The sequence below is a fragment of the Lathamus discolor genome, chromosome 21 (assembly GCF_037157495.1).
Source record: "Lathamus discolor isolate bLatDis1 chromosome 21, bLatDis1.hap1, whole genome shotgun sequence".
Lineage (NCBI taxonomy): Eukaryota > Metazoa > Chordata > Aves > Psittaciformes > Psittacidae > Lathamus > Lathamus discolor.
Genome location: NC_088904.1, coordinates 2,110,223 through 2,136,708, shown reverse-complemented (window position 1 = coordinate 2,136,708; position 26,486 = coordinate 2,110,223). Strand labels below are relative to the sequence as shown.

Sequence of the window (26,486 nt, the reverse complement as noted above, 5' to 3'; positions counted from 1 at the left end):
TATTAGCTCACACGGTGGCTGCACGGACAATCAGGGCCGGTTTTGAGCCATGATCACAGAGGAGACGTGGGTAAAAGTTACTTCTTGGCAAGGAGAAGCACAGCCATTAAATGGCCAAACAAACCAGGTGACAAAAAAAGACCTTTTAATCAAAAGCTCAAACCACCTCTATTTCTCTAAACCCCCCACGATTTGGTTCCACTTAGTAGGACATTCTCATTGCTGTTCTCAGAGGAAAAACAAGCAGTTCCCATTTGTCTGACAAAGAGGTTGAAACAACTTCAGTTCTCCAGTAATGGCTGCTATCAAAATACCTAAAATGGAAGGATTAATTTTTCTGTGCCTTCCCATTACAGCTCAAAATGTGGTTCCAATTAGGACCGCTCTCTACTTTTTATTATTCACTTTCTATGAACATTCAGTCACACGGGTCCCAGGTCACGAGCTCACTTAAGCACATGGGATTTTATAACCATGTTTAAACATAAAACTGAATCGGGTTGGTCTGCAATGGCACACTTGGTTTCAGCCTTGCAAATATCTCACAGAAGGCAAAGATTTAGCTCAACTGCTGAGGTATTCACCAAAAGCAACACTCAGTTGCGCACTGGGTTATAAAACTCGCAATCTGCAATTGATGCTGCTTTTATTTTGATAGGCCTTCCATAGGAGCCCAGCTGTCTCAGTTCACTACAATGTTTAAGCATATGTTTAATTTTAAGAATAGGAATAATTCCATTGATACCAATGGCATTTGCTTATACTTAGGAATATATTTTGCTGGGCTGGAGCCACAAGTAGTGCCATGTAATGCCAATAAAGTGCAAACTGCAATATTTTCCTAAGTGCTTTATGGAACCAATTTAAAAAGTAATCAATGAAGAATAGTAATGTGGAAACGTACAGATTAATATATGTGAGATTTTGCTGCTTTCTATCCTAATACTGCCAGGAATTAACATCCACCGGAGTAATGCCAAGTGAAATCAAAAGCAAATCTGTGAAATGGAGCAAAGATGGCAACAAGTTGAATTCATTCAGCAGGAATCATCCTACTTCAAGACTGAATCATGTACTATTGAATAACATTTACCATCCTTACTGAGAGACACACATATGGATTAAAAGCCACTAGAACTCAAGTTCAAGTTGGGTTCAAACTTAAACAGGGGAGATTTAGGTTGGATATAAGGAAGAAATTCTTTACTGTGAGAACGGTGAGGCACTGGATCAGGCTGCCTAAGAAAGCTGTGAGGGCTGCATCCCTGGCAGTGTCCAAGGCCAAGTTGGACAGAGCCTTTATGCCACAAAACCAAGCTCCAAAGTGTGTGAGAAGTTCCACACTGTTAAGATGTGACTCTGCTGCAATCAGGTGCACTATTGTCTCACAGGGAGTGATAGCAGCGATACTGATTTAGGTTTCAGTGGGATAAGTTTCAGCATGGATAGGGCCAGCCAAAGTCCCTGAGTCACAGGCAAATCTGCATAGCCCATACATAGGGGATTATCTGAACTGCTATCGTACCTGGGTTACCAAGATCAGATGTGGTTTGCATACATTGATATATGTGGCAACCACATCTCCAGTTGCTGTGTAGACAGGTGAAAGCTCATTTCATAACATTCCAACAAAACAGTTTAGTTTTGATGGAATATGTCAAAAAAGCAGCTGACCCCGAACGCACAAAAATCAGCAAGGGCCTGTAGGGACAGGGCAAGGGGAATGGCTTTAACCTGCCAGAGGGGAGACTGAGATGAGCTCTGAGGCAGAAGCTCTTCCCTGTGAGGGTGCTGAGGCGCTGGCACAGGGTGCCCAGAGAAGCTGTGGCTGCCCCATCCCTGGCAGTGCTCAAGGCCAGGTTGGACATGGGCTTGGAGCAAGCTGCTCCAGTGGAAGGGGTCCCTGCCCATGGCAGGGGTTGGAACTGGATGAGCTTTAAGGTCCCTTGCAACCCAAACCACTCTGTGATTCTATGATATCTTACAGTATATTTATCATTTCCACTTGCTTTTGGACTCTTCAGTCCAGAAAACAATTCCAAACAGGATTTTTTGGTGCTGGTCAGACTTGTCTCCTGATCTCTTGTTGTGTCCTATATGTCAGGCTATTTTTATTCTCATCTGATATTTTTCAGTGGCCTAAAGTTATCGTGTCTAGGGCGCCATTCACCAGAGAGAAGGCGGCCTCTCTCTGAGCATGCAGATGAGCACCTTTCAGTGACTCTGACACCAACCTAAAGGAGCCCCATGTGAAGCAGACACAAATTTCAGCAGTGAATCTCACTGCCTCCTATTGTACAGTGATTGTTTGCTCCAGTGAGCACGTAAGGTGCCTGGGCCCATCTTCTCCACCCTGCACTTGTGCCAGCAGCTCGTATTCAGTGTGGGACAAATCCAGCTTGTGCAATGCTCTTCGTGGCAGGTCCAGCCTGCCTTGGCACGACACAGACTGTTACATCACTTGGCCAACCCTGACCTCTGTCTATAGAGTACAAGAGAAAGGTACCGTCACCAGACAGCTGCTCAATAGCCAGGCAAAATGAATTGATAGGTGCCGATTCAGCCTGCAGTGGACCAGTAGCGACATTATAATGGCAACCTCACCTTTGGTGTTAATGAGGCCCCTTCATTAAGAGCCTCGAGCAGAGGGGTCGGAGACTGAATAGAGACAGCCTTCATTCTCACCCAGAAAGCTGGTCCTCCTCATTCAGAATTGAAGCACGTTGGCAGGGCAGTTTGGGGACGCTTGTGCTGCCCATGTTGCATCTGCAAGGGACATGACGTATTTGTGACTATTCATCTGGTTCTTTTCACCAGCACTAAATACACAGAAAGAATAAAATAAATTTGCATTGTGTTCCCACTTACGAAGAAAATTTTCCCTCTTCCTTCTGGTTTGGAGGGTTATTGCACATTAAAAGCCTTTTGCATTTTTCAGTAGCTATAATACGCTGTAATTTCAATTTTCCTCAGGCACAAAAGAACTTAGTTAAGCTAAACTGTATTAGTGTGGGGCTTTTCTTCTACCAAGTCCTTCATTAATAAGGGAACTAAAGAATTTCTGAGCTGTCTGTAATTTTTCCCAGATGCAGCTAGTAGTTGCTAGGAGTATCTTTTTGGCAATCAGAGTTTTTGGCTATTAACAATCTGGACTTTCGCTATACTACCCTGGTGTTAAATATGTACTGTGAATACCGTAGCGTGGAGGGTGGGCTGGAGAAGGAGGGGAAGGTAGAGAATGGGCAAAACAATATCATTTTTAGAAGAATAAATATTTTAAGGATGAAGAGCTGATCTGAAGGAACACACTTCCCTGCAAGGATCCCGATTAGCCTTGCTGCACCAGAACATTGCTGCAGAACATACTGACTCCTCACTCACAGCTTCTTTCTCCATCACTATCTCGGTTCTCTCCCAAGCCCAGCATTGAGTCTCTGCCATGAACTGAAGACAATGAAGGCTCCTGCAGTCATACACATGTGCTTCATGGGAGCTGGGGAAGACCACAGATATGATTGTGCAGGTGGCAAGAGAAGGTGGTGAAGTGATGTACATCCAGGAGAGATCTTGGGGGTCCTTCTATTCTGTCACCTTGCACATTGACAAAGAGCGGAGGCACGTGTTTTATCAGATAAACTGGCTCAAATCAAGGTTTGTGTGTTAATCTTTAAGTCTGCAGGACTATTATCTTGAGGCTTCCAACACAAGAAGGACGTGGATCTGTTGGAGTGAGGCCAGAGGAGGCCAAGGAGATGCTGCGAGGGCTGGAGCAGCTCTGCTCTGGAGCCAGGCTGAGAAAGCTGGGCTGGGTCAGCCTGGAGAAGAGAAGGCTCCTGAAGGGGAGACCTTAGAGCAGCTCCAGTGCCTAAAGGGGCTACAAGAGACCTGGAGAGGGGCACACTGAGTCAGTCATTGGCACATTCCCCTACTGCGGGCCAAGCCAGATTAAACACATACCTTTGAGTCCAAGACGAGGATCTTTGACGCAAGACTCTGGAAAGCAAAATAAAAACCCTCAAAACAAAAATTAGGGAGAGCTGTCATGTTTCATTTGCATATTTGAATATGCAAATAAGAGCTGGTTCTTATCCATTGGCACTGGCCCTACTGTAGATGGCAGCAACACAGCGGATCTCTGCCAGCACAGAGTGCCACAAAGACAGGCACTAATTGGATTTGCAGACGCTCTTTGCAAACCCCCGAAGTTGCTGGAATAGGTATAAAGAAGCCGGAGCTCAGCCCCCGCTGCCTGGGGTGCGAAGGACTCAGCTAACAGCTCCTCAGCTCGAGGTGGCCCTGCAAAATCAGACCTTTGGAGGAGCCTGGGTGGCTGCTGGCTCCACCTGAACCCCCCAAGACACTCCACAGCGCTGGGCAAGGTTCTGCTCTTTGCTGTGATTTATCGGGGGGGGGGGGGGGGAAGCTTGATCAGTTATTGGGCTGGAAACCATTCAGAACTGGGAATCACTTGCAGAGCAAAGGTTGCTTAAAGGAATTTCCTCGAGTATTTTCGCAGTTGAATGTAAAGAGCTACCCCAGCACATCTTCAGTTACCCCAACTGGCACTACTTGTCCCAGCACAGAGCACTGGGGCGTTGGCTTGGAGCAGGCAGCAATATAACAATGTCCTTACGCCAAATGTCTTCTTCTGCACAGTTCTAGTGCCCACGTATTGGACTGTGCACCTGAGGTGCCATGGAAGCCAAGGCACTTGCCTTTGGGTTTCCAATCCCTGACTTGGAAGTGTCCAAGTTCTTGCTTGCATCCCACCTCAGCTGGAGGAGCAACTTGTGTCGGAACCAGCAGAGGTAACTATGGATGCTGGAGTGGAAGGGCAGTCTGGGTGAGCACAGAAACAACCGTCAGCACCAGGCTGGGAGAAAATAAAGGCATAGAAAAAATGCTGCTGATGGGAATTAAATCAAACCCCAAATTCTATTGATGTTTCAGCTCATGTTTAGGAAAGGGAGAAATTCAGGGTCTTGTGTGTTCGAGCAACATCTCCTGCACAAGGAGAAGATTCAATGGAGCGAGAGTGGAGTCAAATCTGGGAAAGAGGAGACCATCCCAGGCCTGGGAGCATTTAACCACCAAGTGCGAATGGGCAGGACTGGGAGGTAGAAAAGAGAAGATTTAGACCTAAGAGTCACTCGTGTGGGAATGATGTCCACAATTAAAGATCTCAATGAGAACTCCCAGAGAAAGAGGCCCTGGCTCAAGGGAGAAGAAAAGAAACTGTCTGAGGAGATGGCTCTTGGGACCGCATCAGACAGAAACACGGAAAATTAAAACTGGAGCACTTAAAAGAACCCCAAATCAGGCTCTTTGTCGTTGTTGTCGCTGTTAACTGAAGCGATGAAGCGTTTTGCTTTCCTACCATCCTCTATCAGGTCCATGAGGTAAACCGGCTCTTTAGAACCGATTAATCCTCGCCTGTGCCCATCAGCCCGCGGCACACAGGGCGCTAGCGGCTCACAACGCGGGTTTCTGACAGGGCTCAACAAACTATTCCAAACAGGAACGTTCCACGGAGGGAAAAAATCCTCCTGGCGTCTGTTCCAAAGGAAAACTCCCTCAGGAGCTGCGGCAAAACGGCCTTTGGAAGGACGGTCCCGCCGTCATTTAAGGCTCCCAGACTCGGGTGCGGTAACTTGGCCTGCAGAGCTCTAAGCGAGGATAAACAAACCCCACTTTTCAGATGCAAATGCCCCGCTCGGAGCCGCCGGCGGGGCCGGGAACCGCGGCACGGAGCGGGCGGGTGCTAACGAGGCCTCCGCCGGCAGCTGCGCTCGGGCCGGGCCGGTGGCCTCCGGGCCTGGCCCGCGGGTGAGGGCCACCGCTGCACTGAAGGAATCCCCGGGGCCATTTGCATTGCAAATAGCCCCGCTCCAGCCCAGCCAACGCGATACGGGTCCATAGCAGCGAACGCCGAGCTCCGCCGCGGCGGGGATGGCGGCGGCTGGAGGGCAAGCGGGGGCCGGGCCCGAGAGCGGCCTGGGGGGATGAGAGGGAACGTGAGAGAAACTGAGGGAAAGGGAGGGACAAAGAGGAGAAACGGGAGAAACTGAGGGGAAAGGAGGGAGAGCAAGGGGAAAGGATAGAGACCGAGGGGAGAAAGGGTAGAGACTGAGGGGGGAAAGGATAGAGACCGAGGGGGGAAAGGGTAGAGACTGAGGGGGGAAAGGGTAGAGACTGAGAGGGAAAGGATAGAGACTGAGAAGAGAAAGGGTAGAGACTGAGAGGGAAAGGATACAGACTGAGGGGAAATTGAAACAGACAGGGAGACCAAAGGGAAAATACGGAGAAATTGAGGGAAAAGAGACGGAAACAGAATGAGGGAGACCGAGGGCAGTTAAGAGAAGGGAAAAATGAGGAAGAACATGGGAGAATGAAAGGGGAGTGAGGGAGAACAGGGTAAGATTAAAGAGAAACTGAAGAGAAACGAGGGGTCAAGAGAGAAGAGCTGGGGCGTTGGGGAGAAATAGGGAGGGGAAAAATAAGACGGGGGGAAGCGGAGGTAAAATGGAAGGAGGCATGCTGCGGGAGGACAAGGCGAACAGCGGGCAGGCAGCGCCAGCGGCTCCCTGCCCAGCCCAGCCCAGCTGTTCGGGACTGCCCTGCCCGCTGTGCTGGGAGCTGCGGTGTCCCTTGTTCCCAGCTCATTTGTGTAGGGAATTAACACACGGCTGAGATCCGCAGCCGCCAGCGGCGGGGAAGCGTGGGCCCAGGGAGGGGAAAGGGGCGGGTTGGCGCAGCCGCAACGTACAACAAGGCCTAAACACTCGGTCCCGGTCGTGCGGCGCGGGGCCGGGTAAAAGCCACGGAAGGCACCGAGAACGGGGCCGCGGGCCCGGCCACGCCGCAGCGCAGCGGGCAGGGGGGCCATGGGAGCTGGCGACGGCCCGCTCCCTCCCACTCCCCGCTTGACCCAGCGCACGCCCCGCCCCTAGCCCCGCCCCTTCGGCAGCCCGCCCGCCGCCGATTGGCTGCTGCTCCTGCCCGTCAGGAGGAGGCGGGGTATAACGGCAGCGCCCGGGCGGAAGCCCCGCCCCCAGGAGTGAGGTGGTGCGGCCATTGGCGGCGGGAGGGTGCCTCTCTGGTGCCGTCGGTTTCCGGTTCCGCGGGGCGGGCGCCGGGGGGGTGGCGGGGCTGCTGCCTGTGAGTGACACACAATGAGGCGAGCGGCGGCGGCGGGGCCGTGAGGGGCCGCGACCGAGGAGGCGGCGGCGGCGGCGGCCGAGGCGGCGGGGAGGGGGGTGGGGGGGGACGGACGGAGAGCGGCCTCGCTCGGAGACGAGGTTAGAGACGGGAGAAAGAGACCCCCCCCCGCCGACCGGCCAGCGTAGATCGCCGCGGCGGGAGCGAGCGAGCGAGCGGGGCCCGCGGCGCTGCGCCCAGCCATGGACAATCAGGTGAGGGAGCGGCCCCACCGTGCCGCGGCCGGCGTGAGGCCCCTCGGCGCCGCCCCTACCCCCGGGTGGGGGGGGGCACGAATGGGGAGGGGCTGGGCTCAGCATGCCCCGGGGAGGGAACCCCCGTCCTCAGCGGGGAATGTAGGGGTGATTGCCCCGGTGGTGCTGGGGGGCATCGCCCCGCTTTGGGGAGACACCCCCGTCCTCACCCCCCCTCCTCACATTCCCTTTTAGAGGGGGGGGTGCTCAGCCCTCGCCCCTTCCTGGGCGGCCGCGCTGCAGCCTCGCCCGCGGCGGGGGGTGGCAGCAGCATTTCCCGCAAATTCCTGCCCGGGCTTCTTTAACGGGAGGGGTGGTGCCGGCCTTGGTCCCCCCCAAACCCCCCCCCCCCCCCCCGCCACCGCGGTGCGAAGTGTTAATGCCACCGGCGGAGTCCTCGGCGCCCCGCGGGGAGCCGCCCGGTAGCTGGCGGGTGGCCGCGGTGCCGCAGCGGGCGGGGATGGAGGCTGGAAGTTTACCTGAGGTGATGCCGAGCGGGCGGGCTCCGGGCCTTTTGTGTGCGGGAGCAGGTTACCTGCGAGCGGGGCGCGGGAGGAGAGCCCCGGCGGCCGCGGCATCAGCCCCTCGGCAGGGCGAGGGGCGAGCTGGTTACGGCTTTCAGGCAATTAGCACATCAAACAAAAAACCGGCGCAGCCTTGCGAGTGTTTGTTGCGAAGTTGAGGAGCAGACGCCTTTGTATTATTACAAATTGTTTGAATAGGAGCCTGATTTCCCTTTGTTGAGAGACACGCTTGGAAAAGAAAACCTCCATTTTCAGCGGAGCAGCTTTGGGTGTTTGTTATGTTGAGAGATCTTATTTTCAAATGTGTTTCAACTTCTGGCTTAATTCATTGCGATTGTTAATGGGACCGATATGTGAGGAGTGTGGCGAGTACAACTTTCACTCTCAGTTAAACACTTCTCTTTTATCTTTAATTTTGTTCCCTTCCACACAGCCCCATCTGTTTCTCAGCTAAAATTTCTCAGCCGTTTCAGCTAGAAAGGCAGATTTTGTAGCCTGACAGTCATTTGCACCTCTCTGGAGAGGGGTAGTAACTGGCAACGGTAGCAGGATTTAAAGGGTAATTATGGAATCGATAACGTGAAGCTGCAGAACAGCCTGGCTCCGTTATGTGAATGCTTGCGTGAACGCTGTGGGAAGTATCCCAGATAAAACAGGCCTGCAAGCCCCCTCCTTCGTGAGCTTAGGATTTAGGCAGGCTGCCTCCACATAATGCTCTCCCACCAGTGGAGAGATTGCTGAGCTTGGACGGAAACACACCTTGCCTTTTTTCTCATTCCTTAATACACCATGAAAGAGCAGACGGCCTCATACCTTCATTTTTAGGTGAGATGGAGCCAGTGTAGATAAGCCCTAAAGCAGAGAATGGGGAAAAACGGCCTTTCAAGAGAGCTTGCAGCGGAAGGTAACCTAAAGAAATGTGGTAGTAACACCAGTGAAGCAATTAGATGAGCTTGTCCCTGAGACTTAGAATTGATGTGTTGGATGGCAGCTGAAGGTATTTTGCTATAAATATAACTGCGTGAAAGAGCGCGTTAAGACTTATAGTTGAAATTAGAACTGGCCTGCAATTTGGGAGGTCGAGCTTTGATGCCTGGTAGTCTGTAGACCTCCTGTGTGATCTTTTTACAAAGGAAAGAATACGGCGATTGAGGCGCTTTTTCAGATGGTATTAACCATGCTCTGAAAAATCACGTTTCCAGCCAGCGTCAGGTGGGAGACGCAGAAGAATTTCTGAGTGTTAATTGTAGCCATACTCCTTGTTGCAGTTCCTCAATGGGAAAATGAGGGTAATACTTATCCTAAATGCTTGTGTAGAGCTTGAGAAGCTTTCTCTTTCCCTCTGCATTGTCTAACATCATGCCCTCGGCTTGGCTCAGTGTCCACCTGTAATGTAGGTAATGACAAATAACATTGTCTCTTCCACTGGTAATTTGAACTGCTGGAAATAACAAGACACTTATCTTCAGGTCTTAGGTGAAGAAGGAGGGGAAGGACTAAAAACTGTCCCCTTTTTTTTTTTTATCAGCTTCCAGTTGCTGAAGATGGATTTTGCTGAGTTTAGTTTGCAATCACTGAGCTCCTGGTTTACTTTGTACAACATGTTCCTAAGTGTTCGGATACCTTCAGTGTTATTCCCTGTCTCTGCAAATCTTGCCCTAAGATTTGCTTGCTTTAACTTGTGTCTGAATCACGTTTGCCTTTCCTCTGTTACATGTGTTTAATCCGTCTGCTTTCTTCTGACTGTGCAGTCTGCAGTAATACAGGGATCTTCACAATTAATTTAATCTGGGTTTTAAGACATTTAATGTGATTCTTGTGCTTTGAATGAGACATTGAATACACCTTCTCTGTTATTCAGTGATTAGAGGGGGATTTGGGAGCGCAAATCAGAATTGGGTCATTTTAGTGCTGGGTAGTGTGCAGACATGCTACATGGTAACTTAGTCTTTGAGAGTGTGTTAATAAAATACATTTAAAAGACAAGAAGGAGCATCATAGTTTTATTCTAATGGATTACATATCCTAGAGAATATCATAAACCACCAATTCGTGATCCAGTTTTTCATGTTTTAACATTAATTTTCTGTCAGTGCTGTGAATTCTATAAGCTGTGAACATCAAGTTCTGTCTCTGACACTTTCCAGAAATAAAGATTCTGCAATTAGGACTTAGCTGACAATTTCAATAAGTGAGGCAGATAAACCTATCCCTCTTCTAAAGCTGTTTTCCCTGCAATGCTAATATTAGGAAGAAAATAGGTACGAAATGGTGCTAGGAGCTATTTTTATGATACCTTTTCTGTTGACAGCCATGTAGTTTTGAGTATGAGATTAATCTCTCCATGCAGGCTGTTGTATTCCTCCCCTGCAGTGATATCAGTGGGGCTCAGCATTATGCAGAACATGTAAACCATTTCATTTTGCTTATGGTCTTACCTCTGTTCTAAACCAGTGCACGGTTCAAGTAAAACTGGAGCTGGGGCACCGAGCCCAACTGCGGAAGAAGCCCACCACCGAGGGCTTCACTCATGACTGGATGGTGTTCGTCCGCGGCCCGGAGCAGTGTGACATCCAGCACTTTGTGGAACGTGTGGTCTTTCGGCTCCATGAGAGCTTTCCCAAACCCAAGCGAGGTGAGTGCGTTTCCGAAAGTGAGTTATTTGGGCTCCTCTGTCTGAAAGAGCATTGTGCAAGTCAAGGTTGTCTCAGACTGACACTTTCCTGCAAAATACCCTCTGCAAGAGGAGCAAAATGTGCATTGTGTACACTTCAGCTGTAACCTTTACTGTCTTTGTTTGAGGAAGTTCAGGGCAAATGGGACCTTTTTTCAGATGAAAGGGCTGGAGGTGAGATGCTTTCTCTTATTTAAGCATTAGTACATGCAGATTCTCAAGACACTCAGTGACAGCAGAAGGTAGTTCATGTTACAGAATGGGAAAGATGTGTTTGATTTATTAATATTAGCTAACAAAAGCTGGAAGTGTGTGATAGGCAAGAGATTCTTAAATATTGGGCTTGTATACATAGAAACATAGAATTACAGAGTGGTTTGGATTAGAAGGGACGTTAAAGCGCACCCAGTTCCAGCCTCCTGCCATGGGCAGGGACATGAGCAGGGACAGAGAATCCCCTGCCTGAGCTGCTGTTCATGCTCTGGTGATGTAGCCCAGGATACATGCTGGAGTGTGTTGACTTCTGTGTTGGTCATTAAATAGCTGTCAGGATTCTTGCAGTTTCTAATTGTAGAAACTGAACAGACAATCTTCTGCCTGTTCAGGTAACATTAAACCCAGCAGAAATCAATGATGCCAAAGGGGTGATGGTCTCTTTGCCACTGGGGCCGCAGGTTCCAGTGGCACGGATGTGTGCAGGCACCATGCAGTTAGTGTGGTTGGGAGAGTGTACAAACTATAGTGTTAACTTTCTGCTGATCCATTCTTTGCTCTTTTTGACTGTGCAGCAGCATGAACCTTATTCTTGGCATGGGGCAGCAGAAGCACATGGTTGAGGTGGAAGAGCAGGAATTGCCCTTTTCAGCAACAGCACAGTTAGATCTGCTTAAGATTGTGTAACTCCATCTGCAGTGTTGTTCTGTAGTGTTAGGAGGAGTGCTGGCTGCTCCAGAGTGTTGCTCTACATCACTTTGCAGCGTGCATTCTTTGAAATATTTCACTGGAAGTCAGTTGTTTACACAGGATGTCTTAGGGCTTCATACTGTGTTGGTGCTTGTGAGAGCCCACAGTGGAAAGGAGCTCAGAAGTTTTCAGCTCTTAAGGATGTGAATCTAGTCTGTGTGTTGTTAGTATCTTCTTCAAATTGATTTAGTAAAACTGATGTATGATCAGCAAATGCAATCCTCAGCTGAAAGCTAATATACAGAATAAAAGTTACGAGCTGCTGTGCTACAGTTCTTGTCATCTGCTGTAATTACTTTACTACAAACAACTGTGTGGGGTAGTACCTGGTCTTTGCTCAGTCAGTTGCCATATCATTTACCTTTAAAGACAAGTTTTTTCCCCATCTCTCTACTGTGATTTCATAAGCTTGCTCCTTGTGCCAGCTTGCTTTTGACCTAAGTGTGTCTGGGTTGTACAGAAATGCTATGGCAGATGCACACTATTTCTAGATCTGTTTGAAGGGTTTCTTCAGATGGTTTGCTCTTACTTGGAACAGAATCTACTGGGGAAGGTAGGCTTGTGCTGCGAGCAGATTGCTTGTTTAGTAGTTTTAATTCCTTTGAATAGAGCAGCAAAGGAACAAAGGCTGCTTGGCTGACAGTCTGAAGTTTCCTGCTGCCATATTGGCACTGTTCTTTGGGGCTTTCCCCCCTAAATGATAGGCTTCTTATATGAAATTCAAGTTAAAGCAAGTCTAGAGATACTAATTATTTTTAGATGCACTCTTTTTTTCACACTAGAATTTTGAGTGCTGCTTCCTAGCACCTTAGTGATGGTAGAAGTGCTTCGAGCTGGGATAATGTAGCTACATCAAAGGGTGATAATTTGTGTGCTTTTCAGGTTTGAGGTAGTGTTTCCTAATCATATTAATTACTTGGGATTCTTTAGAGAAAGTAAAAAGATTTGCACTGAATTCCTCTAATTACTTAATTGACTTTATTTACATATATTGCAATGCATAAATTATGTGCAAGTGCATCTGCTTCTTGAGGGGGAGAATCTCTCTGTTGGTCTCTTTCTTCTGAAAGATAAGTGCTAATAAGTGACCCCAGAGTCCTTCACATGGGCTGTCGCTGTGCTGAAATGCAGGGGTAGGTGATGGGAAGGGTTCAGTAGCACCAGGAGACAACAGGTAGCAGGACAGGGGGAACTGAGGCAGGAAGCAGCTTAATTTCTTAGAAGAGATTAACTTTTGTAATGGATGCTTCTGCCGTAAGCGGCACCGTGACCTTAGCAGCAAAGCGTTTAACCTCTCCCTGCTTCCTTGTGTGTGGAATAAATAGCAGTTCCAACCTGCCCTTCAGGTTTGGTGCAGCCTCTGGATGAGGCAGCTTGTGCTGTGGCCGTTAGGTAATTATGGAGATTGAGCATTGCAGGAGATTATTTCAAGGGAAAAAAACTTCCACTTGTGTGGTGTAGTGTCTTGATTAAGAAATATGGACATAAAGTACATTTTACCTTTCCATGGTGTTCCAGTTCCCACCTTTTGGGTCTTTGCCTTATTTTTTTTTAATGCAAGATGACTCTTAAGTGGCAGCTTGCATTGTTGTGGACCAGCACAGCAATGTAATTGTATCTCCCTGCAAAAGGGGGGGAAGACTCTTGCCCAGGCTCTGGCATGGGGTGTTTTATGTTTCCTTTCCATGGGAGGAGCTAAGAACAGATTTTCTTGTTCCTAACTAGGCCTATGCCCACCATCTTATTTTGTTGTTTTTTTTTTTGGTTTTTTTTTTTTTCACGAAAGTCACTGTTTTAATGTATCCTGAGTTGTCAGAGCCACATTTCTCATCTTGCAACTCCTTTCTGGCTCATACTAAGTTGCATTATATTCAAAGCTAATGGTTGTTTGTTCTCTTTTCAGTGTGCAAGGAGCCCCCTTACAAAGTGGAGGAGTCTGGCTACGCAGGCTTCATTATGCCTATTGAAGTGTACTTCAAAAATAAGGTAGAATCTGATTTCTGGTCTTCTAATTGTTTTGAGCTGTGCCAGAGCCTGAAACTGCCTGACAGAAAGACTCTAAATTATGTGACTGTTTTATGTGTGTGTTTTTTATTAGTCTAATAAATAGAATTTAACTGGGAGTTGGAAGCTCCTGCCAAGCTTCAAAAGAAAGCTTTTGGCAGAAATGGAATTGTATAGAAAGGTAATACCAGGACATTGTGGTGGTCCTAGAGATCCTGAACACATTGGACCACATGCAAGAAGCTTCTCTAGCATGGATAATGCTAAAGCAGTTGAAAATATTTTGTGCAAATAAACATAAATCACAGATTTTACAAACATTTGTAAATCCTGTTGGCAGTCAATATATTAAAAAATCAGGGGGTTTATTTGCAGTCTTATGAAATTAACTGTACAGGTATAAAATTTGTATAGGCCCAAGACAAACATTTGCATCTACAGGACAAGTATTTACAGCTATGTTAAAAATATTGTTGCTCTGATTCAGTTCTCTTCCAAAAAGAAAACAATGAATAGTTTAAATCTTAAGATGCATTGCCAACAAGTATATGCAAGTTAAAATTTGGGATTTATTGCTTGCTTTGAGTCTTGCCACAGAGGTCACACGCTACACGCTTTGGAAAAGGTTATGAAAATATGGAGTTGGGCACTTGTGTTCATATTACCTCAGTTTGGGTTAATTTGTTATGTTGAACATGAATATTAAATCTCTCTGGTTTTGATTAAATATTCTGCTGCTTATCCCTAAGAGGCAACTGAGATAAACAAAGAATTTGCCCATTAAGCCACATCACCACACTGTATGACCTCACCCTCTGCCCCTCAGCCCTCCAAGCACGAGCCATTCCCTTGCTTTTGTTGACAGCAGACCACATAGAACAGCGTAATTCTATTTAACTTCCTGGAATCTTTTCCCTTGTAGCTCCCACAAACACATCTCTCGTTTCTTTCTCGCCTCACTCTAGTATAGAATATTCTCCTGGCCATGGTGTTTTGTCAATTATTCACGTTTTAGTTTGGTTTTTGGCAAACCACATTCCTTTACCCCCACTTTATGAGTCTGAGTAATAAACCAAGTAACACGGCTGAACCACAAGAAGACTTGTAAACCTGTACCCCCCTCAGCTTTCTTTTGGGGGGTGTGTGTGAGATAAGCCACAAGGAGGTGAAGGCAGTTAGGGGGTAGGGGATGGAAGTTGTTGATAGAAGCAGCTTTTTGGCAAACACTGAAAACTATGACTTGAGTGCAAAAGAAACCCAAAAAAACTTAAAAAGCTTAAAAGTAGTTTGCCTTCTGGTGGCTTTTCTGAGGTTTCATATGGAAATCGGGAAACTCCTCATCTGCACTGCGTGTTGGCTTAATTCAGGTTCAAAATCTGCCTTTTCATTCCTGACCAGAAACTGTGAACTTCTCCATGCTGATTTCTTGTAAGGGGAATCTCTGATGGCTGTGGGGGTTGAACTATGTTTTATTTCTACTCTTACCTTTTATTTCCCCTTCCTTTCTTCACTCAGGCTTCTCTCACACTTAATTTTTCTGTGTAGGAATCCAGGGCCTTTGTCTTTCACAGGTCCTCAAATCTTCCTTTCTCATTTCTGCCTCTCCTGTATTTTGTTGTAGGTGCACTTGTTCGCATTGACAATTACCTGATTTTTGTTTTCTTTCTCTGAGTCCCTTGTATTCCTGTGCTCCTCACAGAATATGGAGCCAGCAGCTTTTCTGAATCTCACTTGGTTTCACACCCACCAGGGTCATCACTTCTCATTGTTCCCATACACATGTGACTGTGCAGTTGCTCTTTCTAGTCTTAGGGATAGGATGGCTTGTATAAATAAGGGAAATAGGTGGTCTCTCTTCTTAGTGGAAACAATGGGAGTAGCTATTCCATTTAGGAGAGGGTGGTTTGGTTTTGGCATTTTGGTCTTCAGAAACATGAAAAATGAATAGAATGCAGCAGGTTTAGCTGCAGACTTGTTTTCAAAGCTACAGATCTTCAAAACACCCTCTTTACCCTCTTTTTGACATGCCTGCATTATGGAGTTCTTTCCTGCTTCTAAGGTGATGGGCAAATTGATTAATTCAGGAGTTTGAGTGCACCTCCCATTATTAACTTGAGGCAAGAGGGAGCTGCGGAAAAACATGATAGAGTCTGTCTTCGAGCACGTCATTTGAACAGACACGATCCCAGGTTCAACCATGAACTTGAAATACATAAACTGTGCTGAAGTTGCTTGAAATTTGCTTTTGCTGCTTAAAAAAAGTATTTTTTCCATCCTTATGTCAGCAAATGTTGTGTTCTCTGCACATTTGGAAGCCAAGTGTGGTACTTAGGATTGCTGGAAGCTTAGACACTGCCTGAGGATGTGAAGAATTTGGCTCCTCTGACCACGACTGCCTGGTGCTAATGCCATCTTGAAATATTAAGAGCTTTTAATTCCTTTCAGTAAGTGCAGTCAAAGGAAATGTAGATACTTCTGCAAAAATAGGAACACAAAGAGCAAAGATAAGCAAAGGCTGAGATATTGTAGATAAGAAAAAGAATCAGGAGGAAGAGGAATGGCAAAGGCTTTGAATACAGCCTGTTTTCCCTTGCATTAAAGAAAGTGACATTAAAGCACCAGATAAATAAAACTCTTTACGACTTTGAGACCATATGTTCGCTCTGATCTCTCTAAACCTGTTGACACTGGTGAGGATCAGCTGTTGTGCATGGAGTATATATTGTTCTGAATTGATTACAGCATTTGGGACTCATCCCTGAGTAACTCTTTTCAAGTAGCTGTTATGTATGGGTTGGTTCTGGGGTCGAGGAGAACATGCTGTGTGGTGGGTGGCTGGGCAGGAGGAGCTGGGGGGTCTTTCTGGCCATATGCTCCCCACATTCTAGCACATTTTTGTTGATGTGTGTCCTCTCGCTTGAAACCAAAGTCCTAAAGGCTTTGGGCTTTGTTTATCAAAGCATTTTAGCTTTGTAAAGGTGAGAAGAGAAAGGATTTAAAGAGGCAGTGAGCTAATCTGTGGAGGCTGATCTTTGCCATGGTTGGCTGAAAGTTTTTCCACAGTTTAATCCTCCTTTCTTAGCTGTTTCCTTTCCCTGTTCTAATTTGTTACTAGGATGATAAATAGTGGTTGTCAGAGCCCATGGATGCTTTGCTTTGCCTAAAGAAACATGGGCCTGTTCACTGCAAAGGAACAGTTTTACTAAGAGTGGCTTAAGAATGGTTTTAATGAACTTCATCAGGCAACTTTGCATAATACTGCCCATTAACTCTTTGTGTTGGAGTACTCTCTTGGTGTTGCCTGTTGGGAATAGGAGTCTCCTGGCCCCACTGAAGCTTTCGATGCCTTTCTGTCCGACAGGGAAGTGTCAGCAGAGTATTAAAGGAGGTGCAAGAGCCTGTTTTTATCCTTTACAAACATAGTTGTGCCTTGTGGGCATGTATTTGTCCTTCCTGTGCTGTAATTCAGCTCCTCAGTAAGTAGATGTTTTCTCAGTCTTGTCATTTGAATTACAGAACATGTATTTTGAATACTGCTGTGAACCTGGGCAGTTTGCGTATCTGAGCTCTCCAGAGAGTCACAGTGGCCTGCTAGAAGAAATGGCCGAGCCTCAGCAGGTTGGATGTTAAAGCATGGCTGACTAATGGCAGCAGATCATTTGGGATTGTTGGAATGAAAATGTTCGTATGCTATTTCGGTGTTTAAATCCTTTGTGTTCCTATAATGAGGGCTGCTGTTAGTGGCTTCTGGTGATTGAATCAATACAAACTGGGTACAATAAATGCATTGCTGTTCTTCAGCTGCTCTTCCTCTTCCCTCTCCCCCACTCAATTTCAACAGTCTGGAGGCTTTTTTCATGGCCTCATTGTTGTCTCCAAGCACATCTCTTGTTGTGGCATGTGTTGTAATCTGGAGGCTGCAATACAGGTATGACTTTGGTATTCATCCCGTTACGTTTCTTTGCATCCTAATCAGATTAGGTCAGTCCCCCCTCCCAACAGAAGCTAAAAGGTCTAGTGTATTTTAATGCTGTTCTGATACAAGGCAGATGATATTGATTGTGTTTAAGTCTCTCTAAAGATACTACCTCCCAGTTCCAGTGCTGGAGGTAAAAGGCTTCCAGTATTTACATAATGAAAACCTGGAACGCGAGCTTTTCCTATTAGTGAAAAGGGAGATAGGCAAAGAAAGCAGAGAAATCTGTTTCCTTTTTCCAGATAGGTTCAAAATGAAAACATGAATGTTTTACCACTTCTGCAGCATTTATAGGTGTGATACAGAAAATACATAGAAAAGTAGGGGAGAAGGGAAGAATTATTTGTGTTTTGAAGTAGGAGCTTGGTGGAGACATTGTAGGTGGGTTGTACAGGGGGTCAGTTAGAACCAACCTGTGCCCTTGGGAAGGAGTTGGCTATGAAATACTCTAAGGAAGGTGGTTGAAGAGCCTCTCTTTGCACGAGACGTTTGATTTTTAGCTAACCAGTTGCTGTGTTATCGGGGAAGGGGTCTGCACAGGTTGGAGGAAAAGGGGAGTAACTTTAACCTGTTAGGATTTATTGAGAAATACAGGAAGTAGTAAACCATGTCGTTTTGTCAGTGGAAGCATGATTTGCTCACATTTTTTAGGTCTGTATTGGTTTACCAAACCTGCAGCACTTTCTTTGTGCTGCTGATGAGCGGGGAATCTCTTTATCACCTTTTTGTGTCCTAAGCTAGTACACATTTATCAGTTTATCCATTTTTCTGTTGGAGCAGACTCTTCTCAGCATGGCACATCCATAGGCATCTGCAGATGCTGAATAGATCCCAGTGCCTGGTGAGGAAGCGTTGTCAAACATATCAGCTTCACAGCTGGCCATACCAACATCATATGTATTTGTGAGAGCTAGTGGATTACTAAATGCTTGTCTTTGAGCAGGGAGTATATTTGCCCAGTTTTCAACCAAAGTCATGAGCTTCAGAGGTGGGGGGAGCGTTCTAAAATGCTGTTCTCTGTTGTACATAACCCTATAGGATCTCAAAGATAAAGGTGTTTCATAAGTGCAACATAAGGCTGTTTGCTTCAGAAAATGGCTATTGGGCTCTTCACTTTGAACTGTCCTGTCTGGAAGCGGGTGGTGGACCAGTCAAACAGGTTGTACGAGCCTGCAAAGGGGGTTTCATTTCTACAGGCGGATAAATGACTCTGTCAGGCTGGATCTGTGGCAAAAGGGAAGTAGTGCTGGATGTTGTAGTTATTGAATAACCATGAGCCTGCTTCCTTGGTGTGCTAGGTTTTTGTAGATAATTTTGTTTTATGGCTTTCTAAAAGTGATTTACGAGCTTTATGCACACGCTACCAGTGAAATGCTTTTGATTTGTGTCAAGTGGCAAAGGGCACACCCTGCCTTCAAAACAGGACAAGGAAATTTTAACAAAAGACTTTGCAAAATTCCTCCTCTTATGCAAAATGCCAAAAGAACCTTAACCCATTGCTGCAGAACAAAAAGAAAGCAGCTTCAGCGTTCCTAGCAGTGCAGTGGCCTCGCTGCAGACAGGAAGCTGGAGAACAGTAAAAATAAAGCTTAATGTGCTCAGCTTTGGGGATAGGAGTTAGAGGGGGGGTGTCATTGGATGGAAGGAAGTTTACAGCGGCTGCAAATCAAAGCATGGCCACAGCTTTGTGGTCCACACTTGTAGTTTACTTCTCTGGCACCAGGAGATTTAAGGGGCAGATTCAAACTGAGCCTCTGAGGTGGCTTGCTGAGAGGTTCTGGACCAGGTTAACCATTTCATGCCCAGAGTCACCACTGAATTTTAATCTGTGTAACTACAGTATCTACCAGTTAGAATGAATGTGATCCATCCTTTCTACAGCCTTTATTGGAAGCGAGGCCCTTTAGAGAAGCTTATGGTCTCAGAGAGCAACAAAATATTGACAGACCTTTTCAGGTTTGCTTGTTGACATCAAGGGTTTAGTATCAGAAGATGGAATCAGCTGAGAGTAAAGCTTGGCTTGTGCATATAATTGCTACTCAAGCAGGAGTACATAAAGTGCTGTTGCAGTATGAAAACACACTGCCTGGACCTATTGCACCTCCAAGCAGCAGGATGTGCAGATCCCAACATGTTATTTGGAAAGGCTTTGAAGTGCAGTGCTGTGGATTCAGTGTGGCTTTCCACTGAAAGTTAGAGGATGTGTAGGTCCAGGTCAATGGGGAGAGATTTTCCTTGGGTTTTGTTTTTTCTTTTCCTCCTTTCTCCCCCCTTTTTTCCCCCTCCTCGATGGTTGTTTGTAGGGAAGAACCTTTTAGTGAGGACCGGATGGATTAAGCTTTGGAGTGTCTTGAGCTGTAATCATTAGCTGGGCAGTGAAGGCAGTAAAGGAAAGAATGTTTATTTGCAGCTTTTTGCTTTGAGACTTTTGTACTAGTTCTTTTAGGAGTGCTGTAATCTTAACTGTTCTCTTGGGGGGGGGGCTTCTGATAGCCTGAGGCGATACAAAGGGTATTTTAATGATCATGGTACTTGGCCAGGGCTCAGTTCCCAGGGCGGTTGTGATCTCTGAGTTGGAGAAAAATCACATTGAAAAATTGTCTTAATTTCACAAAAAGTGGGAACTCCTCAACAGAGGTGCAGTAAATATTTGGGAGGTTCTCTGCTTTTAAATCTTTATTAAAAAATAAAGGCATCTCTAAGATAAAAGGGAAAGGAATCTGCTGCCCTTCTCCTGCTCTGCAAGCAAACAGGGAAATGCCGAAGCAGAGCTCTGATAATGTGATGCTATAACAGCTTCTGACTAAAGCCTGCTTCTGCTAATATATCCAAGATCAATTTACTCTGTGGTAAATTAGGAAAACCATTTTAGAAGCCATTCTTAGGCCACATTTGGATTTCTGTTCATCCTTCATTTAAGTTTATTAGACTTCGAGGGACCCTCTGCAGCTGCTGTTTGAACTTCAGTATAAGTGCGCACATGCAGAGCTCACTAATGATTCAGTTAATGAGAACGGTCATAGAGAAGGGAAAACGACCAGGCAATGGATTTGGCAAGTATTTTTCTTTATCTTCCCATCATCTCGGTAGACACTGAACCCTTTGAAGTGTGTGGGAATTCTTCAGGATTTTTCCAAGGGGGTTTGAAGACCCTCATGTTGGTAGCATGTTCTTGCTGGTTAATGTGAGAGTTGGTGTGTATGTGCCTGTGTTTGCAGAGTGAGGAGCCAAGACCTTGGCTCCCAGGTGAGCTCAGGGTACTGATTTTGATGTAAACCAGGTGTGTTTACCACAGTTGTTATTAGAGGTATAGTTTGTACAAGAAATGGCTTCTTTAGGGCCTTTAGTATCCACCAAGCAACCAGCAGGAATCAGTGTGGTCTGAAGCCGTTTGATGCTTCAACCTATTTTCAGCAAATCTAATGGCCTGGGCTGGGAGCCTGCAGGGCCTGTTCCCACACAACAATGCAACTACACCAGGAAATCAAGCTGCTGGATATGAATTCTGGAAAAGACTGCTGTGCAGCTGCTTGATGTTGCGCATTGAACGAGGCATGTGGGATGCATTCATGTAAATACTGAGTGTACTGTAAGGCTCTGCGTGGTTCGCAGGAGAGTCTCGTTTGCCACATACTGAGTTTTCATCTTGAAATGCAGAATACAAGCTAATCCCAGGAAATAGCATCTCAGTGTTTGTAATACACCAGTAATACACAGTATTTGCAATGTTGGGAGGGGGGGGGAAAAGGGAAAAGCTTTCTTCCATTCTGCACTGCAAATGCAGGGTGTTGCTGTGGCAGGTGGAGCAAAACCAGTGAGGCGCAGATGATCCCCAACGTGCATACAAACTCCTGTGAAAGTGCCCTTGGAAAGTTCAAAAGCCCAGGATATCTTCCCATTCAGCCCCTGCAATATGCATATTGAAAGGATTTTACAAAACAAGTCATCCTTTTACTGTTGCTTTTAATCTTTCCTCGGTACGCACAGAGTTCCTGTGAGTTCAGAAGTTGTTCCTTCTCTAAATAAGGAATTATGCTTTTCTTAATATTTATTCTTATAGTTCAGTTGCTTCCCAAAGGAGTCAGGACCTGGATTTCAGTGGAAACAAAATAGTGGATATGGCTCGTTAGCCTTCTTTCTTAGGAAGACTGGGATGGTTTTAAACAGACAGTTGTCAGAATCCTTGTCCATGTGTTGCTTTTGCAGTGGAAAGTTGTGTCCGAGTTTCTGATGAACAATATGTTAACTTCATGGACAAATAGCTTAATTTCTAACCCTCTGATCTCATGATGAAAAACTGCCTGAGTGCAACACTTAGTGGCTTAATTAATCCCAGGAGCGACCGTTTGAGTTGTCTGACTTAGGGTGCTTGCCAAACTTCTTCCCTTTTCCCAAAGTCTGTCTTGTTTTTAGGAGGAGCCGAAAAAGGTGTGTTTCACATACGACCTGTTCTTAAACTTGGAGGGAAATCCACCTGTGAACCACCTTCGCTGTGAGAAGCTGACTTTCAACAACCCCACCAAGGAATTCAGACGCAAACTCATTAGGGCTGGAGGGGTAAGTGCCAAAGGGACTGGAGGTCTGAGAGGTTCTGCTAAACTGAAAAGAGGGGAGACTGAGATGAGCTCTTAGGCAGAAGCTCTTCCCTGGGAGGGTGCTGAGGCGCTGGCACAGGGTGCCCAGAGAAGCTGTGGCTGCCCCATCCCTGGCAGTGCTCAAGGCCAGGTTGGACACAGGGGCTTGGAGCAAGCTGCTCCAGTGGAAGGGGGTCCCTGCCCATGGCAGGGGCTGGAGCTGGAGGAGCTTTCAGGTCCCTTCTAACCCAAACCATTCCATGATTCTATGGAAACATGTAGGGATCTTGTTCTGCTCTGGGGTTTCTCTGTAGCTGCAGCCCATCAAGTGACAGTGTTACTCCTGGTTATATGACTGCGGCCCTTGAAGGAGAACTAAACCATTGCTGGTGTGATTGGTGGCACTTCATGCTTCAATTGAAATGTGACCATTAACATCAAAGCACTAAAACCTCTCCTGGAAATGGAGATCTGTGGATGTTGCACACTGTCCATGAGTTACACAGTTATCTGTGACCTCCTTGAGCTGTATCAGTATAGAAAAGCTCAAGTAAAGGTAGAGGCTTCCAGTCTATTCCTTGCTTGATTTTTTTTACCACAGGAAAGCTTAATGCTTAGTGCTTGCTGATCAGTAAATGTGCTCTAAAGCTGAGGTTGGCTGCTTGTGGCTAACAAAATAATATAAGGAAAAATGTTTGAACATAGATTAGAAATAGGTGTGGAAGGAAAAAAGCTATGCTCTTGAATGCACAATAAGATACAGGTTGCTACAGTGGATGAGCTCTGCTTCCAGGAAAGTAATATTCTAAAGAGATGGTACCTAAATAACTACAAGACCTATGCAAATTAGTACAAGCCACAAAGCGCATGAAGGTTTTAAGCAGCAGAGGATGACATGACTGTATTCCGAGACACCCCCATTTATCACAGAGTCATAGAATGGGTTAAGTTTTGTTCAAGGACTTTAATAAAGTTGTTGTAATTCTGGCAGAATTCTCTTTTGGGGAAAACAAAACCAACATGTTTCAGGCTTGGAAAAGTTCGTTGGTAGTAATAAGGAATGGCAAGTATTCCAAGCTGATCTGCCCAGCTCTTCCTCAGTGTACCAGTGCTTTTCCGTCCAGGGCACAAGGAGGAAAGTGGTTATTTTAGCTATAGCATGGCTAAAACATCACTTGCTTTCTAGGGTTTTCATAGTACTAGGGTTTTCATAGTTATTGTATTCCTTACACACTGAGATGTTTCATCTGTGATTCACTTTGGATGCCATTCATCTAAGTGGGAATTTTGAACAGGATTATTCTGATGGAGCATAGGGGAGGTAAGAAGGGAAGTTTCATGAGCTGGGAGCTTGGTGCTCAGATCTTGTCAAGGGGGGAGACCCCAAAGCCTGCTTTTTATTTCTGAATGAGTGAAGACTTGCTCCTTCCTTCAGATTTATCTTGCTACCCTTTTGCAGGATAAGAGCATTTACAGCAGAACACACAGTTCTTGCCCAGAGCTTTATTGCCTGCTTGTGCTCAGAATATTGGCATTCCCTTTGGGAAAGATACTTGATATTGCATGTTGCTTTTCTTTTTCCTGTGATTTTTAGTGTTCTGTATTTGAGGAGTTGCCTTGAAACCAAGCATTGCCTAGACAATATCTTTTTATGCCCTTTAAGCAGGGAGAAAAACATTCAAAAGATGAATAATAGTGTGTTAATTGAGCAAGTGACTTAACATCATCCTGTGTTAATAGTCTATGTGACTTCTCTCATACATCATTTTTCTTCTCTTTAATACTAGGTAATGGTGATGCCAGAAGGAGCAGAAACTGTTTCAAGGCCAAGTCCCGATTATCCAATGTTACCCACGATACCACTCTCTGCTTTCTCTGATCCCAAGAAGACCAAACCATCCCATGGGTCAAAAGTGAGTGAAATGTGCTTTTTGTCCTCCTGAGGTGAAGAAGTCTATCAGGACTGGCTGCTAAGAGCTTGTTTAGCAGCTGTTTCTGGCTACTTCTAACTCTGAAATCTTCCTTGTACTCCGTAGGCCACTAGCTAATGGTCTGGAACTTAGCCTCAATTAGGAGGCCTTTGTATGATTTGCTGGACTTCTCTCCAGGGAAAACTCAAAAAGAAAATGAAATATCCAAGAATGGGGATTTTCGAACCATATCTTCCTCCTGATCTGCTCTAGCAGATAAAGTTGAATGAAATCCTCTCTGATCGTTCTGACTTGTAGCCCTCATGCTGAGGGTGCATTACGTGATCTTTCACTGTCTTGTCAGGCAAAGCTGTACTCTTAAGTCCTCGCATCTCTTAGGAGGGGGGCTGAGTAGAGATTTGACACTTCCTCTGTCATTAGGACTGCTTAGGGTAGTGGTGCAAAGAACGTAAAACAGGCTGCACTTGGTCGCACTAGTGATTTGAAGACTTGATGTTTGCATCCAGCAGTGTCTAGTTCTTGAGACTTCAGAAGAACCTTAAGTTTTCTTTTTTCCACTTGCGATGAAGCTATTTTTATATAATTCTACATGAGAGAAGCAATCCATCAGCAGTGTTTTGATGTGGATTATGTACACTTTATCTGCCTGAACAGTCAGATATTAGTGGCAGTTCATTTTATAGTGTAATTCAGTTCTGATAGCCATATTCAGGACTCTAAACACTTCTGGCTCTTCAGTCATGCTTTCTGATGTTGCTGTTATGCAAAGGAATAGAGATGACTTACCTGTTAGTGGCCAATTTAAATTTGGTTGGGAATTAAGCGTTAGAAAACACAGAAGACAGAAGAGAAATCAGGGGCTGTGACAGAAGCTCTGGTGAAAATTGCCAGTAGCTAAAGATACAACAGGCTCCTGGTTCTCTTCCTCCAGGTTGCCTTCAGAGGTGCAGTTGTGTTTGTATCTCAGCATGTCCAGTTCATACACCAGTGTCTCCCCACAAGACCCACTTCTGCAAGTGTGCATGTCGAGTTCACATGCAATTCACAAAGGGAAGTAGTCCCGTCCCTTCATGGGTACCTGTCTCTTAGGAAGGGCAGGGGCCTGCCTATTGTCTTAAAGCACTTATTAAAGGTGATAAAATGCTGATATCAGAGACTTTGCGCCTCTGATGGTTGTGAGGACATTAAGTATTTTTGCCAGTTGCAGAGAGATTGATGCAGTGAGCTGGCAGCTGTCAACATAACTTGGATTTGCCATGGAAGGGATTTAACCTTAAAGTATCTCTTTAGTTGCTGGGGTTTTTTCTCTAAAATCTGATGTGAAATACAACTTTGGGTAACACAGCTGGAGTGAGCTTCCTCTTATCTGGGTTCAGATGTTAACCCTGTAGATTAAATCTGAACTAAACATCTATAGGTGTTTATAGACCTCCTTTTATAGACCATGGGAAGGAACAGGCTTTTGTGAAGCATGTTTCATCCTGTCCTAGTGTAGATGTTTAAGTGCCTGCTGTCAATCTCAGCTTTAGGGAAATCTAGATGTTTAGCTCTGGGGTAGATAAGTATATTGGGCATCTGTTGGGTGGATGTCTATGTGAAACAAATGCTTCCGTGTGATTTACGAGAATGTGTTTGATGCTGTGCTTTATGATGAGCTTCAGTTTCATACCTGGCTTGCATGTTTCTGTTGCTGAATTTCAGGATGCAAACAAGGAAAGTAGCAAGGCATCCAAGCCACACAAAGTAACCAAGGAGCACAGAGAGAGGCCAAGAAAAGACTCTGAAAGCAAAAACTCCTCCAAAGACCTTGAAAGAGAGCAAAACAAGCCTTTGAAGGACTCCTCCAGAAAACCAACTGAGAACAAACTGCCTAAGGAGGAAAAGGCACCTCCAAAAGCTGCTTTCAAGGAACCAAAACTGGCCGTGAAGGAGACCAAACTGGAGAACACTTCTCCAAAGGGTGGGCCACAGCCGGAATTAAAGTCTTCCAGCAAGAGGCCCTCTAATGTGGAGTCACCAAAGCCTAGTGCCAAAAAACAGAAAAAGAGTAGCTCCAAAGGGGTAAAGAATATCCTAGGGACATCTCCCAGAACCTCATCTTCCTCATATCCAGAGAAGAAACAAACCAAGGAGAAGATGAATGCCAAAGTGGAAAAGGTAAAACCTGAAAGCGAGGCCAAGGAGATCAAAAAGCCTGTGGAAATGGAGGAGTCGAATTCAGAGGATGAAACTTCTTTCAAGTCAGAGGTGAGTAGGGATTTGTCCTTTACCAGGGTTTTTAAGCACGCCGCTTCAATCCCAGCTTGAGAAAGCCGTTCAAAACTACTCCTTCAGATGAGGTAGAGAACCTGACTGGCAAATGCTGAGGCTTGGTTTTGCCTCAGAACTC

The 26,486-nt window shown here is 45.9% G+C and overlaps 1 protein-coding gene across 3 annotated transcripts in view; it reads left to right on the top strand.

Moving 5' to 3' along the window:
• Positions 1-7,160: 7,160 nt before the first annotated feature.
• MLLT1 (MLLT1 super elongation complex subunit) overlaps positions 7,161-26,486 on the top strand; it is a 31,815-nt gene continuing 12,489 nt past the window's right edge. For 2 of the 3 annotated variants that reach the window (XR_010616824.1, XM_065699763.1), the window contains exons 1-6: positions 7,161-7,412; positions 10,430-10,610; positions 13,516-13,598; positions 22,006-22,149; positions 23,954-24,079; positions 25,799-26,345. Coding sequence is in view for 2 of the 3 variants with exons in the window: in XM_065699763.1 (XP_065555835.1) it covers positions 7,401-7,412; positions 10,430-10,610; positions 13,516-13,598; positions 22,006-22,149; positions 23,954-24,079; positions 25,799-26,345 (1,093 nt within the window). In the remaining variant the exon portion in view is untranslated. The remainder of the gene's footprint in view (positions 7,413-10,429; positions 10,611-13,515; positions 13,599-22,005; positions 22,150-23,953; positions 24,080-25,798; positions 26,346-26,486) is intronic. The other variant, XM_065699765.1, reaches the window with a different exon arrangement.